The sequence below is a fragment of the Pleurodeles waltl genome, chromosome 4_1 (genome assembly GCF_031143425.1).
Source record: "Pleurodeles waltl isolate 20211129_DDA chromosome 4_1, aPleWal1.hap1.20221129, whole genome shotgun sequence".
Lineage (NCBI taxonomy): Eukaryota > Metazoa > Chordata > Amphibia > Caudata > Salamandridae > Pleurodeles > Pleurodeles waltl.
Window position 1 is genome coordinate 313,811,754 of NC_090442.1, and position 16,142 is coordinate 313,827,895.

Below are 16,142 nucleotides of genomic sequence, written 5' to 3' on the forward strand. Positions count from 1 at the left end.
AGGACTCTGGGCAGGAGTGATATAGGCTGAAAGGCGAACAGGAGGCAGGAGCTCCACTCAAGATGAAAAGCATCCGTGAGCGAGAGCCACCTTGGAAACTCCAACTCGCAGAACAGCTGACATTGCGTGTTGTCGGGGGTGGCAAATAGATTTAACCAAGGCTCTCCCCACTGCTGAAAGAGACCTTGCATCACCACCAGATGGAGATGTCATTCGTGATGCACAAGGCATCTTCGGCTGAGATTGTCAGTTCTGGTATTCAGACAGCCCACCAGACGTTGAACCACCTGGGAACTGCCCTATGTTCTAGCCATGTCCAGAGACTCTTGACAAAGGGTCCACAATCTCATCCTGCCCAGACTGTTGCATGTGGTTCTGTTGCCAACCGTGAACTACAAGTAACGTCTGTGGGCAGGCAAGGCAGGAATATGGAAATAAGCATCCTGCGATGCTACCATTCCGTCTCCTGGGTTCAGGGCAGATAAAACCTGAGTGAGAGTGAGTTTTCTGAACTTCCCATTCTTAAGGGAGGGATTCAGGGAATGAAGGGCAAGGATAGGCTGGATGGCCTTGTTCTTTTTGGGCCCCAGAAAGTAGCTGGAATAGCAACCACAACCTATTTCTGGCACGGGAACTTATGGCTACTGTGGCCTATAGAGCGGTAACTTCCTCGCAGAGAAGGGACAAGTGCTCCTCCCTCATCGGCTCATAAGCTGGTTGTAGGAAACAGGCCCCCTGGTTTGCAGTACCCCCCCACTTTTTGCCTGATACTTGACTTGACTGAGTGTGTACTGGGATCCTGCTAACCAGGCCCTAACACATTTATTCTTTCCCTAAAACTGTACCATGGTTTCCACAATTGGCCCATTTCTGGCCCTCAGATAAGTCCCTTGTAAAAGGTACCAGTGGTATCAAGGGCCCTGTGGCCAGAGACGATCCCTAAGAGCTGCAGCATGTATGGTGCCACCCAAAGGGACCCCTCACCAAACACTGCCACTGCAGCTTGTGTGTGCTGATGGGAAGAAAAATGTAAAGCTGACATGGCATCCCATTCAGAGTGCCATGCCCACAAACCACTGCCCGTGGCATAGGCAAGTCACCCCTCTAGAGGGCCTTACAGCCCTAAGGCACAGTGCACTATACCACAGGTGAGGGCATAGCTGCATGAGCAATATGCCCCTACAGTGTCTAAGTCAGTGGTTCCCAACCTTTTGACTTCTGTGGACCCCCACTTTATCATTACTGGAACCCGGGACCCCACTGAATAATTATTGGAATCTGGGGACCCCCCACGGAATCATTACTGAAAGCTGGGGACCTAATCCGTTAATATTATTTAATTTTCTAAGCAGTCGCGGGCCCCCTGAGGGGCCACAGGTTGGGAACCACAGGTCTAAGTCCATTCTTAGACATTGTAAGTGCGGTGTGGCCATATCAAGTACATGGCTGGTAGTTTCTCATTACAAACTCCACAGCTCCATGATGGCTTCACTAAAGTCTGGGAAGTTTGGTATCAAACTTCTCAGCACAATAAACCCATACTGATGCTAGTGATGGATTTATTCTAAAGTGCACACACAGGGCATCTTAGAGATGCCCCCTAGCTTTTACCCAACTCTTTAGTGCAGGGCTGGCCAGTCTGTGCCAGCCTGCCACCACCAGATACGTTTCTGACGCCCTGGGGTGAGAGCCTTTGTGCTCTCTGTGGTCAGAAACAAAGCTTGCTTTGGGTGGAGGTGCTTCACACTAAAAGGCTCAGGTCTCCTGTTACAGAGTCTCAGAGCAGTCCAGCTAGTGGAAATGTCTGCAGGTTCAAAGACCTCTGCTCCAAGAAGGCGACGCACCCTGCAGGACCAGCGACCTCTACAAACCCTAAGAGGACTGGCTGCCCAGCAGAGGACCAAAAACTCCTGAGGACAGCTGCCCTGGCCAAAAGAAATCACCAAAAGGGCTCCAGAACCACCCCGGATCCAAGAGTCCTGTCCACTCTGCACCAGACGCCAACGGCCCAAGTCCAGGTGGCCCACCGGTCCAGAGAAGGTCCCCAGGCGATTACGTCCTCGAGTCCATCCTGTGCTTACCCCTCCTGGCCACCACAATGACGCCTGAAGCCTACATTTGGAGGGTCCCCCTGGCTGCAACGAGATCCAACAAAGATTCCAGACGCCTAGCAGTACCCCTACATTCACAGCCCCCTGGCTTGGGGAATCCGACCGACTGTCCAGCAACATCCAGCGGGCACCTATCCTTCCTGTCCAGCCTTTGGTTTTCTGGAACCGATCCCCTGGATCCAGCCTGCAGCACCTTTGTGGCCCCCTGGGTTCTCTCATTGAAAAGCATTGGGCCCCTGACGCTGAGGGAGTGTGTTTGGGGCTGACCTGTGCGCCCCAGCGCTGACCTAAACCTCCCAGGCCTGTGTCCTGAAACCGCAGGTACTTACCTGCAATCTGTGCTAACACTTTTCTCCCCCTAGGACTCTTATGACTCTTATGAGAAATTAGAGTGTCAATGTTTGAAATTGAAAAATGTTACTTTTAAACTGTTTTATCTGCAAATAAAGTGCATCATTTGATACATATGCTTGATGCATTCTTACATCTGTACTTACCTGCAACTAAGATCAGTTGGTTCTAATAAAAAAAGTAACAAAATATATTTTTGCTATATAAAAACAATTGTCCTGGAGTAAGTCATTGAGAGTGTGCCTCATTTATTGACTGAGTGTGTACAGCAAATGCTTTACACTACCCTCTGATAAACCTAACTGCTCGATCAAACTACCACAAAAGAGAGCATTAATATTATCTGCTTTAGCCTCTGTTAAGCCTCTGGGAACCCCGGGACTCTGTACACACCATACCTAATTTTGGTATAGTATATACAGAGGCAGCTTCCTACAGCAGTGGCATGGATGAAGGGGTAGTCTTGAAGAGGAGGGAGTATCCCCTTCGGAAAATCTGCAAAACCCACCTGTCTGACGTTATGGATTGCTAGCGGAGCAGGTGATGACGAATCCTGCCTCCGAATGGCCCTTGATGGGGGGGTCAGACTAGGAAGATTTAGAGGCTGCTGGAGGGGGGCAGGGGGGACTGGCCAGACCGATGGCTCCCTTATCCATGAGGTTGGTGAATCCAACCCCCTTGGCCACACAGAGGCTGAGCAGCATGTGAGGCACGGTGGCTTGCAGGGAAAGGACACAGTTGGAGACCACTTCCGTAGCCACGAAAGTGGTGTAAGGCAGACTGAGGGAGATGAGGGGCCGCCGCGAGGCCCAGTGATCTGGTGGTAGCATGAGAATCTTTGAAGCGCTCCCTGAATAGATGGGTGCTATCAAAGGGCATGTCCATCAAACTAGCCTGGACATCCCCCAAAAAGTCAGACATCCTCAACCAAGTGAGGCACCTCAAGGCCACTGTCGATGAAACTGCTCTGCCCAGTGAGTGAGTCATGTCCAATCAACAACAGATAGGGAACTTTGCTGCATCTTTCCCATCTGTAACTGCCTGAGAGAGTACAGAACAGGCCTCCTCTGCGACCTGTGGAGGCACTTGCACAACCATATCCCACAGCTTGCGGAAATAATAGCCCAAAAGGCATGCAATGTTCACGAACCGCAAAGCTAGGCTGGAAGAAGAAAAAAATCTTCTTCCCAAGTGTATCCAACCTTTTGGATTCGTTATTCGGGGGTACAGAAGGGAATGCGCCCTAGGAAGTGGAGGCTTGAATGACCAAGCTCTCAGGGGTGGGGTGTTGCATCAGAAATCGTGGGTCCCCCGGAGCAGGATGATGGCGCGGGGCAATTGTCCTATTCTCAGGAGCCCCTGTGCTAGGTTTGGACTAGGTACCCAGTAGGACATCCATAAGGGCTGCACTATAGGGGAGCATGGGTTCAGAGGCGGAAACCCCAGGCTGAAGCACCTCTCTCTGGAGGTTAATCCTGACAGCCCTCAAAGGCAACTCAAGTCCATGACCTCAGTTGCTCTTCTCACCACCATTGAATAGGAAGCCCCCTCCTCTGTAGCAATGGTGAGAGGACAAAGCATGCCAGTATCAGGAGAAGTATCCAGTCCGCTGGCCTCACCCAAATCCATACACGCCAGTCCATAGGGTCTTGGAGCTGGCATTTTAAGGGGTCCAGCGACCCCTACGATTCCTCACTGTAACCTTGCCCATAAGAAAGAGGCTCAAGATTCGACACAGGAGACAAGGCTGCTGCTGGTGTCGGAGTCGCACAACAACCATCCGGCTCTATGTCGGAGTCTCCATTGAAAATAGAGATGGTGCCACTTGTGGGCATGGGCAGTGGCAGAGGAATCGGGACCGCCAGCGGGAGCGGTGTGTTGAAGAAGGTTGTGGCGGTGCAACCAACACCGGTCAAGATCTAGAACTAGATTTGTGGTTGCTTCTGGGCGCCAAGCCCGTACCCGCCACTGTGGAACCCGAAAGGGCCCCTTCTGACTCCGCTGGGTCCCAGGAAGTTCCAGCAGAGTTGGGCTGCCCAAAAATGAGGGGCGTGACCTCATACAATTCTCTAAGTTGGGCAGGGGTCGTTCCAGCTTCCAGAAACTCGGGGAGGCGTGGAGTCAGCCCACTTGCAGGCTCCTGGAACGAGGTCTGGAGGACCCTCGGCTGAAGAACGAGGAGAAGTCGAAGAATGCTTTGATTCCTTACGTTTCTTCTTGTGTCTCTCGGGACCTTCCTCTTGATCGAAACCTTGACTTGCACAGAGTGGGGCATAGGGCCATTATCTTCAGGGGCCACTCCCTCAAAGCCTTAGGATGCATGGCCTGACACTGAGCACAACTTCGGGTCATGGTCACGTTTCAGGCACCAAAAACACACATGGTGCGGATCCGTCACTGACATCCTCAAATGACAGGAACCGCAGGGCTTAAACCCGGTCTTTCTCAATGACATCCTTGATGCACCAGTCTTTGGCAATAAGTCGTAAAAAGGCCAGTCAAAAAGTGACTGAGGGGTAGCTCTCTTCTGTGCTAGCTGGAGCAGAAACAAAAATACTGATGTCAGGGCGCTGGAGTGGTGTCTATATAGGACACACGACATCATATCTGGCGCCAACAACAGATGCTGAGCCGATCGATGCCACCTAACGGCGTGCAGGAGTACTGGTCAGAAAATTCTCTGGATCTAGCTGATGCTTGGGGAAAATTCAAAGGTAAGGAATCTGCAACTAGTTGTCTCTATCAGATATTAGCTGATCATAAAATCAAAGAAGAGATCCTACACAAGGGTAGCTATATGGAGTCAAGGAAAGATGGCAAGAGCAGAACTATATTATTTCTGTACTTATTAGCAACCGCTTAGTAAAGAAGAGGAGAAATACTCGTACCACAAATCCTGCATAAGGAAAGAATCAGATACTGACATCCATATCCAAGAAGAGCACAATTCGCCTGGAGAGAAGAGGAAAAATGTTGTAGCAAGAAAAAGATGCAGAGAGGAACATGATCATGGGAAGTGAACTGGAAAACGATTTCCCAACGCAACCAGCAGAGAAAGGTGACCTAACAACTTTAATATGACACAACCTTCCTGGAGAGACTATGCAGTTATAATGGACCGGCAGACTACAGCACAAGTCAAGTTAAAAAAGGCTGATGACTGCACTCAAAATATAAATAGCCCTTTCCTTAAAGATTACACAGATTGTAAGTGGTTCAGGAATAAACAAAACAGGACAGGATATTTAAGGCTCAGCTTTGTGAATGGTGGCAAAGAGGGATGAGAAACAATGACAGACTTATTAATTATTTCAGTATGTCATTTAACAGAGCCAATCTAAGATAAGAAAGTTATAACAGTTAAGTCGGTTTAAAGAAAAATTGGGTACAACATTAAGCAGCATGTAGGCAATTATCAAGTGAAAACCACAGATAAAAGACTTAGGATCAAACTCCCCAAAATAAAAGGCAGAAAATATAAACTGTGCAAGAAAACAGGACCCGGACATTTTGTTTCTTCAAGAAACCCATTAACTCCATAAAGATCAATTTAGAATGAAACACAAAAGATGCTCAATATAGTATCGGGCCCCAGCTCTATCAAAACTGGTGGGTGTGGCCGTATTATGTAAGCAAGGGGTAGGTGAGACAACATCGAAAGTAAGACCCAAAGGGCACCATATAAAATTAGAGTATCCCAAACCCCTATCACTCTAATTAACATCTAGGCTCCAAACACAGCCCAAAGCAATTTTTTGAAAAACTTTCTGAAAAGTGTGGTAGGGAACACAGCTAGTTTGTGCATCATGTACTACATGTAGATTTCTCATGATCATTAGTTATAGAGGGCAATAGTAGGAGGCTGCAACACAGGGATGACCATGCAAAGCCTCAAAATGTTGATCGGCGAACAGGTGTTGAAAGAAACTTAGAAAATACTACACTCAGATAGGAAAGACTACTCCTATGCCCCCTGCACACAGACTGATCAAAGATTGATTACATTTTCATGTCGCACAGCCAAATAATTTCTGCATGTCTGACATAGCGGACATTTCTCTATAGGACACATGCATGTACAAATAACTTGAGAAACAAATCAAACTAGTTAGGGATCTAAACAATGGAGATTTCTTCATGAGCCCTTTAGAAACTCACTTGCGAAAAAGGACCTAGCCCAAAACACCAGAGGATATTTTGAACTCAATGAGGAAAGACATACTCAAACCATAAATAGATTAAATGAATTCAAGGCCACAATAAGGGGAGTGGTGATTGGAAGCACAGCAGGAGTCAAAAGAGACTCATAGAAAACAGACTTCAAGGGTAGACAAAATAGGGAGTACACATAGAATAAGGAATAAACTAGCTGTAGTTAAAATTCAGCTACACACGCTTAGAGCAGATGAAAATGTTATTTACTTTCTGTAACATTTTTATGGTGGACACTACTTAACTGCAGGTTCGTCACTTTGTGAATATTCCTCAATGCATCAGACTAGATGTGGAAACTCAAAAAGCAGAACTCGTGAGCGCCTGTAGGTGGTGTTGTGCAGCTTGCACGCATGCCAGTCCTCTTCAGAAGTGATGAGTTTGGTTGCAAATAAGCACCACCCAGATGTGTTGAGATCAGTTACTTTCAAAGGCTTGTCTGTGCCCTCAGACACAGCACCGATTGGCAAGTTTGCTTGACCAGTGTAGACATCTCCAGTTTGGGACCTTTTTAGATGGAAAGCTGTCCATTCCAAAGAATGGGGTAGAAGATGGTGGAGAATCTGCAGTTAGATAACGTATTCACCAGAACAAGAGGTACCAAAGGTAAGTAACGTTTTCTTCTGATGAGTACTTTAGCTGCAGATTCATCATCTTGTGAATAGATAGCAAAGCATAACCTTCCTAGGTGGTGGGTCTGTGGAATGAGTTAGACCAAAAATTCTTGCAGGACAAAACAGGGAAAAAGCCCATCCTAATTGAACCGACTGTCAAGGCAAGAGTGCTTCATGAACTTGTGGACTGATGCCTACATAGCAGCCTGAGAAATATCCAGGACAGGCATGCCGCATACCAGTGCAGTAGTAGCAAGATCCTTGGTTTGAGATGAATGAGCTCTTAAGCGTTCTGGTGGCTGCTTCTTACCTATCGCATAGCAGATGTTAATGCAAATGACTATCCACTTAGCAATGGTTCTTCTCTGCAGCGCCTGACCTTTCTTTGCTCTCTAGAAGCCCACAAAGGGACTAGATAGTCCCCCTGTTAATCCCTGGTACGGTCACTGTAGAAACTAAGGGCTCTCTTGGGGTTCAAATGATGAGGCCCCTCCTCCTTCTCATTCAAGGAATGAAGCGGAACAAAGCATACCGGTAGGGTATTATTACCATCTACGGTAGAAATGTATCTCGAGTTCTCAACACCAGTTTGACTAGAACAAATGGCTGTGTAAAACAACTGGACCAAGAGTGGCTCATGCTCACCCAGGCAGCAAAGCAAGCTGATGCTATCATGCACAGAAAGGATGTTTTAAGGGTCAAGAGAAATGTTGGACAACTGTGCATTTGCTCAAATTTAGTTCATATTAGAAAACTGAGAACTTCAAATTCAATTCCCACTGTGGCATCACAAAGGGCTTCAGTGGAAACATATGTTGTAAATCTTCAAGAAATCCTACCACAATAGGTGATTTAAACCAAATAACTGATCTGGCAACCTTAAGAAAGTCTAAAGAGCAGACAAGTAGGCTTTACCCCGGCCCAATACAAGTCCATGCTGCGCCAACAATAAAACTAAGACAAAGATCACTTCAGACAGTTTAGCTTGCAGCGGGTCAACAGGCCATATGCTGCACCAAGTCACAAACTTGTCCCAGCACTCAGAGTACACAGATTTCATAGTTGGGTGCCTAGCAACCAGAATAACATCAACAACCCTTGAGGAAGAGTGAAAAAAACAGCTGCTTCCACTCAATCTTCATGCATGGAGGTGCAGATTGCAGAGGCCTGAGTGCAGAACCCTGCCCTGTTGCTGTAACCGCAGATCCTCTGGAAAAGGCAGCTTGATCGGAGGACAGATACTCATGCCCAGACGTTCTGGGTACCACACATCCTGGCCCTATCCAGAACTAATAAGAAAACTTGGACCTGGTTGGCCTTCTTTTTCAGACCTAGAGCTGGTTAGTGTCTCTCAGAGAGAGAGAGACTTCTTGGGAAATCCACCAACACTGACACTGCACTTTCTCAGCAGTGGCGAAAAAATAGAGCCAGGGTTCTCTCATTGATAGAAAACAGTCTTCACCACCTCTGGGTGTAACTGCTGTCTACGAACCGCTAGGTATCAGCAAATGATTGCCCCCATCCTGGTATTTAGAGATCCTGTCATGTGTTCATGACCGGAGAAATGCCCTGGCAAGTCAAACAATTCCAGAGGCACAGAGCCTTCTGCCACAGGACCTATGACCACACTCCACCCCGTTTATTGCAGTAGTGCTTTCTGTGATTACCTCTACTAGCCTCCCCAATGTATGGTAGGAAGGAATCTTCGATCTCTTCCTCTTCCAGATGACCTCCCGAGACCAGTAGAGATGTATCTTTTACCACCATCACCTTTAGGTGGGGCAAGGAGAGGAACCTGCACTAGCCCAATTGGGGTCTAGTAGCCACCACTGCAGATGTTTTGCAGTGCCTCCAAAATCTGGATGGAATCAGATCGGTTCCAACATACCGAAAGCCTTCCGAAGTATGCCCTTTAGGTAATCTGCATGTAAAAGTCTATAAAAACCATTATACCGCTACTACAAGACCTATTAAAAACAGTCTTTAACTCTTTCACCCGGGAAACAGAACCAACCCAAAAATTGGACATTACACTGATTCATAAACTGGGGAAGAACCCAACAGCATGTGCTCCATACTGCTCTATGAATATAGCTGCAATATTTTTCTACCAAGATCTTAACCAACAGACTAGCAAAAATAATTGCATCACTGATAGATAAAGATGAAGTCAGTTTCATAAATGTTAGACAGGCCTGTATAAACCTTAGGAGGGTGGCACACCTAGCAGAAAAAGAAAATAAACAGAAAATGAATACCAACCTTTATAATCAATCAAGATGTAGCAAAAGCAATGACCATATAAAATGAAACTTTCTTGAGGATATAATAGGATCTAGATAAAAGGTTGGATCCTCACTCACCCACATGGACAGTAGACACTAAATACACGTGCCTACTTGGGTGGAGGGATGGGGTGGTATTGGGGGTGAGGGGACAATCCATTCAATGTTGGGAGATAATGTCCAAAATTCATACGATGACAAACAAAAATACCTGACTATTTGGAAACCCCCTATAAATTTCCTGGCTAAGCCTCGTAAACATCATAAAAATGGATGTACTCCTGTGTCGCCTATATTTATTTCAAACACACCCACACAAGATCAGAAGGGTAATTAACTACCAAAATAATTTATAGCATTCATATGAGAAGGAGGCAGACCTAGAAAAAGATATGTTACTAAATATCCAGCACCAAAAGTGAGGCTGGGTATGTCCAGACATTGCAACATATTACAGGGGTGCACACATTAGAATAATAATCAAGAGAAACAAAATTTGAATATCCACAGACTAGGCAGTGGTGGAAAGACCATCATCGGACTTAGCCTGGTTAAAAAAATCATACTGACTACGAAATGCCTACTTAGCCGTCCCTCTGATGGAAGCAAATTGCAAATAGAGAGATCTTAAAACAAGAATGTGAGTTAATATAGAGAGAACATACCAAAACAAAACTTCACAACTATACCCTATGGGAAAATTTCATATAATTTATTTTACCAATGATACTCAAACTTGAAAAACTCCACCACATATGGTTCACAATTTGACATATGTTAGGGATACACCAATGAAACAGGTGCATTTGTACACAGTAAGTAGAGCTGCCAAGCACTCATGAATTTCTGGAAACGTATCCTACATCACAATAAGGGGATCCTGGGATACACTACTCCAGATGAACCTGGAGTATTGCTAGGACTAGAGGATATCAGTAGGACAGGTACATTCTGCTGAAACAGATGTTGGGAGCAGCACTTATGCTTAAAACAGGAATCTGGAAGGAGATGTTTCCCACAAGTACCAGACTATGGTTTCCTAAACTGTCTAGCTAGCAAATGGAAACTTGAAAAGAAAACTTGCCAACACAATGCAAAGTTTTTGAAAAATCTTGGTGCCACAAATAACCTTCCAAACTAAAGGCACTGCAGTTACTTACTGACAACTAAATACTTGGCAAAAAAAGGTCTGCAGAATCAGAGTATTGAACAAGAGAACAAGGACAGTCACATAACGGACAACTCATTCGAGAGAATCTGAGACACAGTGAGAAGTTGAAGAGGTGGTGCTAGAGAGGGGGAGAAGTGGTTTACTAAATGTGAAAGTTGTTGAAAATGAAGATTGTTAAATCATTATAGCTGACATAAATAAAAGGATGTAAAGCAAAAAGTACAGAATGCTGTATTCTCATCCACCACCTTGGATGTCTACATAATCTTTCAAGACTATCCTCTATCACTCCTCATCATCATGATCATTTGGATCTCGGCATACAATGTTCACTTGTGCCGGACTGTAGGCCTTTGAGGTGGATAGGGGTGACATCCAACTAGGGGACGTGTGTTCAGGAAAGAGTGGGATTGGAATGTCTTACACACGAAAACAGTGCAAGTTTTCATCTATTGTCTCTTTGATGGAATAACTGTCCACAGTGTGGCCACTGATGTATTGCTGACAGAGCCATGTATGGGTTCTTCTTCAATAGGGTAGTCATTGATGGTGCTCTTGTTGTTGTGATCAACAGGATACTGCTGAGTTGTCACCAGTGTTCTAGTTGTTGACGGTGTCTTCTTCACTAGTGCTAGACTCAGAGACTTTTTCTTCAGTGGTGCACAAGGCTCAGACATAGGCCTCTCAGAGCTGGATTTTTCTGACACAACTTCAGACAGGGGCCACTGATACCTGGTATCTTCAGCTTTGGACATCTGAATTCATGACAGCCTGCCCCCTGTCTCCTTGAGGCCTTTACTATAAAATTTGCAGCATATTTGGCAGTACTTCGCCTTTTCTGAAGGATGTTAACAATAGACACACTGTTTATGTGAATCCTCAGAATGGAGCTTAAGATTTCCAATGGATCCATAAGGTCTCAAAAGGCCCTTAAAAAAAACATCAGAAATGGTCCAAACATAAAACAATGAACAAAAGATAGAAGGCTGCTTTATGATGCAAAAAAAGGTGATAGTTTGAAGAAAATAAATGAAGCAGATAGATTTACGAAAAAGAGAGCAGTGAGAATCCTTGCACACACAATGTGCAGCATAAATATGAGATATGGTGGCCTGTGGAGGTAGTAAGTGTCATTGTGCTTCCACCTGATTAGTTAACTTTTAGGTATTTTCCAATGAGGTGAGTGGGATACTAAAGTTACCAAGTGTAAAGACTTCGATGTTTAACTGCAATGCAACTCTATTACAGCAGTGGGACTCCCTGCTCGATAACAGGGATGATTCAAGCATATGAATCAATGAAGGAGTGTTCTTCTGCAACAGAGAGTAAGACGCAAACATGATTATCTGAGTCCATTGCCTAGCGCTTGTCGGGATGGATTCAAGGCAACTGGTTTTTAGGAAAGGTGTTTTAAAATGGGCCTATTCTCATCAACCAAATTGCAAATATATTTCCAACTACCCAATTACATCAGAACCAGACTACCAACCGCTATTAACTAGGTTTGGCTAAGATACTTCATGGCAACCTGAATAAACACAACCTATTTGTGACCAATAAAGAGGTAAAAGGGGCAATGTGATGGGCAGTATTGGATAATGGTCTATACCACAGAATCAAATTAACTATGGCTGTCGAATTCAAGGGTACACCAACCTAAAATAGCTATATTTGTAATGCTAGTGGAAGGTAAATTAGTTTCAGCATTAAGGAAAATGTAGACTGATTGGGAGAAAACTACACCAAGACACCTCTCGTGAATGATCAATGTATGAATACAACGCATAATACTGCCCTAAGGTAAAACAAGATTAGAACTGGCCACTAGTAAAACAATATGGCATGAACAGACATACTTGTGGTGAGAGATTAAAAAGGTTTGCCTAATTCAAATGTTAAGCACCCGATACAGGCAAAGTGATATCCCCAGACAGATGAGATTGCTGTTTATGAGGTTGAGCTGATAGCACCAACTTTATACATTTGGTGTTGCATTGTCCAAGGTTTCTTCAGCATTGGCAAGAAATTGGAATGATGTTCAAACATATTCCTAGCTGCTACATGCCAGAAACCTTACTAATCACAGTGACTGGGTGTATATCTCCAATGCACACAGATGATTTGGAGTCTTGACACTACTCATCGATAACCAGTGATTTGCTTGTGGACTAAGCTATCTGCTGTGGAAGAGTGGCTGTCAGATATGACTAAATGTAATGAATCTAAGAATGCTTACTTCCATGCCAATCAATATGTCATCAGATCTAAATACATCCAGTCCCCTTTCAAGAAATATGTAAAGCCCTTTGATAGTACAGAGCTCCAGCATGATGACGACTGAGCACAATGATGTCTGTCTAGCTTTTTGATCTGTTGTCTAATGCATATGTTATACTAATCTCAAATGTCACTAAGGGAGATGTGAAAAACTAAGGATCTGATTTAGAACTTGGCGGATGGGTTACTCCGTCACAACAGTTGTGACGGATTTCCCGCCTACAGTGGGACCAGCCTGCTTCAAGTATCTGGCCTTTGGTTCTACAGTGGTGGCTGATATGAGCACAACCCTCTCAGGGAGGATGTCGGGGGGGGGGCTTATCTTTTCAAAAAGTGACAAACGTCCCCTTCTATGTCTCAACTTAGAAGCTTTTTTCAAACTTTTTGAATTCCAGACTTCCAATGGGATATACCTGGATGGTGTACCCAACCAGGGCTCCATATTGGTCGGCCTCAAATCACAATTTAGGAGTTCCTTAATTCCATGGGAATTGTCTTCCCAATGTGACCATGCTGTAAAAGTTAAAGTGTTACTGGCCTGTCATTTGGAATGCTCAAACAGAAACCACAAGACACAAAGACAGTGGGTATTAGAAGCCAAGAGAGATGCACTTCCTAAAGTCAAATGGGTTGAGTGTCAGGGTAAACAACCATGCATACACGTATGGCTAGAGTAATTTCCAGCATACAATATCAAAAATGATTCCAAAGTAATTCTGTGTGGTAGCAAACAACTAGGAACTGAGGGTTTCATAAAGGGGACAGGATGCTGTCATACAGTTTGAAGAAGTACTAAGGCATGACTGTGTGTGTCTAGCGCCCAAGTGACGTAATTTATTCTGGAGTCTAGCTCGAATATTGCAAGGAGGTAATTGGAAAAAAGCTCACATCACTCATTAAACACATGCATACTTTTTTACCTTTACTAGAGTGCTTAGATAAAAACGAATCTGTAATCAAACTAATACAAATAATTGTTCTATGAAACATACTATAATTTTGTAGATTCTTATTAAAAAATAAAAATAATCCTGTGGACATTATAGTACACTGTGCTCTGCTTAAGGTGCATTAGTGGCTACCGATGGCTTTATTAGTAAATATTAAATTTGTCATTGTGGAAATTATATGTACTACATATTAGCCTCACTTTCTTCCTTTCTCTAGCAATAAAGTCCCCACCTCGGATCAATTCTTCTTCTGTACCACATTCATATCAATATTCAAGTCACTAGAGGCAGTTCATCTAGTGGCAGTGCTGATGCTTTTGCTTTTACCTGCGGTACAAGAAATTGTACAGTGCGAGAAATTCCTCCATCCCAGGAAGCCATTTCCATCATAAAGCCTGAAAGAAGAACCAGTCACCTGAGTGTACAAGGTGTTTGACTTACAATGGGCATTAAGCATAACAAACCTACAAATTACGTAAGTAACAATGATAACAGCACAGACATCTGAAAATTGCATATTTTAAGCCAACATTAATACATGCTCTCCACACCCAGCTCCATTTACACATGTTAAATTATGTGTATGCACAGCTTCGATCCGCAGTAAGACTTCAGGCCAGTAGTGACCCTTCACTGCTCGCTAAATCACGTATGGTCTTCAAAAGAAGTCTGTAGTCTGCCGTTTTTTACATGTATAAAGTTGTTGAAACTCCGCATTTTCATGAGACGCCTACATATTGTATCTGGCTTTCTGTACATAAATAATATGTCTTCTTCCACATTAAAAAGTAACTGTACGTACAATTTGAACAACAAATATGTAACTGTTGGGTTATGCCACTGAGTAGTGGTACAACGGAAAACATCACCTAGGTTCTAGGTCCTGGAACAAAAACTGCTGGATGCTTTTCACTTATAATCTCATATGTTACGACTGTCGAAGGGAAAGGCCACCGTTTTTGTCATATTTTTTTAATTAGCTGGGCAATGTAATGTCACTGCGTCTACATTAATAGCACGTTATGCCCATTTCTAGGCCAATGGCTATCGTAAAAAACAAGCTAGAAAATATTTTAAAAGAAATTCATTACAATTGAGAAGGATAGGAGAGCAGTCCCAAAGCTTTAGATCGCACAAACGAAGCACTTGAATACTGAAGGAAAAAATTACTTCCCCTCGTAGTGTGCAGTGCAGTAGATTCTCACGCTCTGCATACTCCTGCCATCTAGTGTTGGGAGCGTATGTTTGCGAGTTGTTTATCTCTAAAGTTGTTGTCAGGTCTGCCTGTTGTGACTACACCATTAGCCCACAATGCACCAGGAAAAAAACTCTACCTCAGATTGTTTTCTGTTCAGTGGGTGAATAGACTGTTGTGCCAAAGACAAAGTAACAGGTACTGTACATTGTGGGACATAATTCGACATCTCTATTACTTGCGTCTAGGAACCAGGGTCAGTGCATGCTACTCTATAGCACTACATACTATGAAAAAATGGTTTCGGGCAAATAACATTTCCCGTCTGTGGCATGTGCGGCTGTAGATACATATGTTCTGTATAGACTGTAAAGCAATCCCTCCCCTACGCAGTTGTTATATAGCGGATGATGCACATATTTGAAACAATGCACTTAAAATTGTTTGGCCAACTAAAGCCTGCTGGCAGCCTTGAATGTCCACACAGTAGTATTCAGTGAACTTATGTGGTGTTGACATCTAGCAGCCTTACAAATATCTGCCAAACTGAATATTTAGTAACAGAGCCACAGTGGCTCCCTTTATGTGCATCAAATGAGTCCCCTGGAGGGACATTCCCCATGTGAGTTTTTGCATAGCAACAGAGTTGCTTTTTATTACAGATGCAATAGGTCCTGTCAGTGTAGTCCCGACACCGCCAACAGACTGGCGGTGTTCCGCCAGCTATTATGACCGTGGCGCTATAGCCACGGCCATACCGCCAGCCCCGCCACTATACCGCCAGGCTTTTGCCTGGCGGTCATAATCCCCAGTGCAGCAGTGCAAGCACCGCTGCCCTGGGGATTATGAGTCCTCGACTGCCAGCCTGGCCATGGCAGTAAACACCGCCATGGAAAGGCTGGTGGTAAGGGGGACTTGGTGTACCCCTGGGGGCCCCTGCACTGCTCATGCGCTTGGCATGGGCAGTGCAAGGGCC

General features: G+C 44.6%; 1 protein-coding gene across 2 annotated transcripts in view; it reads right to left on the bottom strand.

Annotated features, from left to right (window-relative positions):
- The window catches only part of FERRY3 (FERRY endosomal RAB5 effector complex subunit 3), a 318,703-nt gene that overhangs the window by 11,502 nt on the left and 291,059 nt on the right, over positions 1 to 16,142 (bottom strand). For both annotated transcript variants that reach the window (XM_069228412.1, XM_069228411.1), the window contains exon 13: positions 14,299 to 14,366. In XM_069228412.1, coding sequence (XP_069084513.1) covers positions 14,299 to 14,366 — 68 coding nt within the window. The remainder of the gene's footprint in view (positions 1 to 14,298; positions 14,367 to 16,142) is intronic.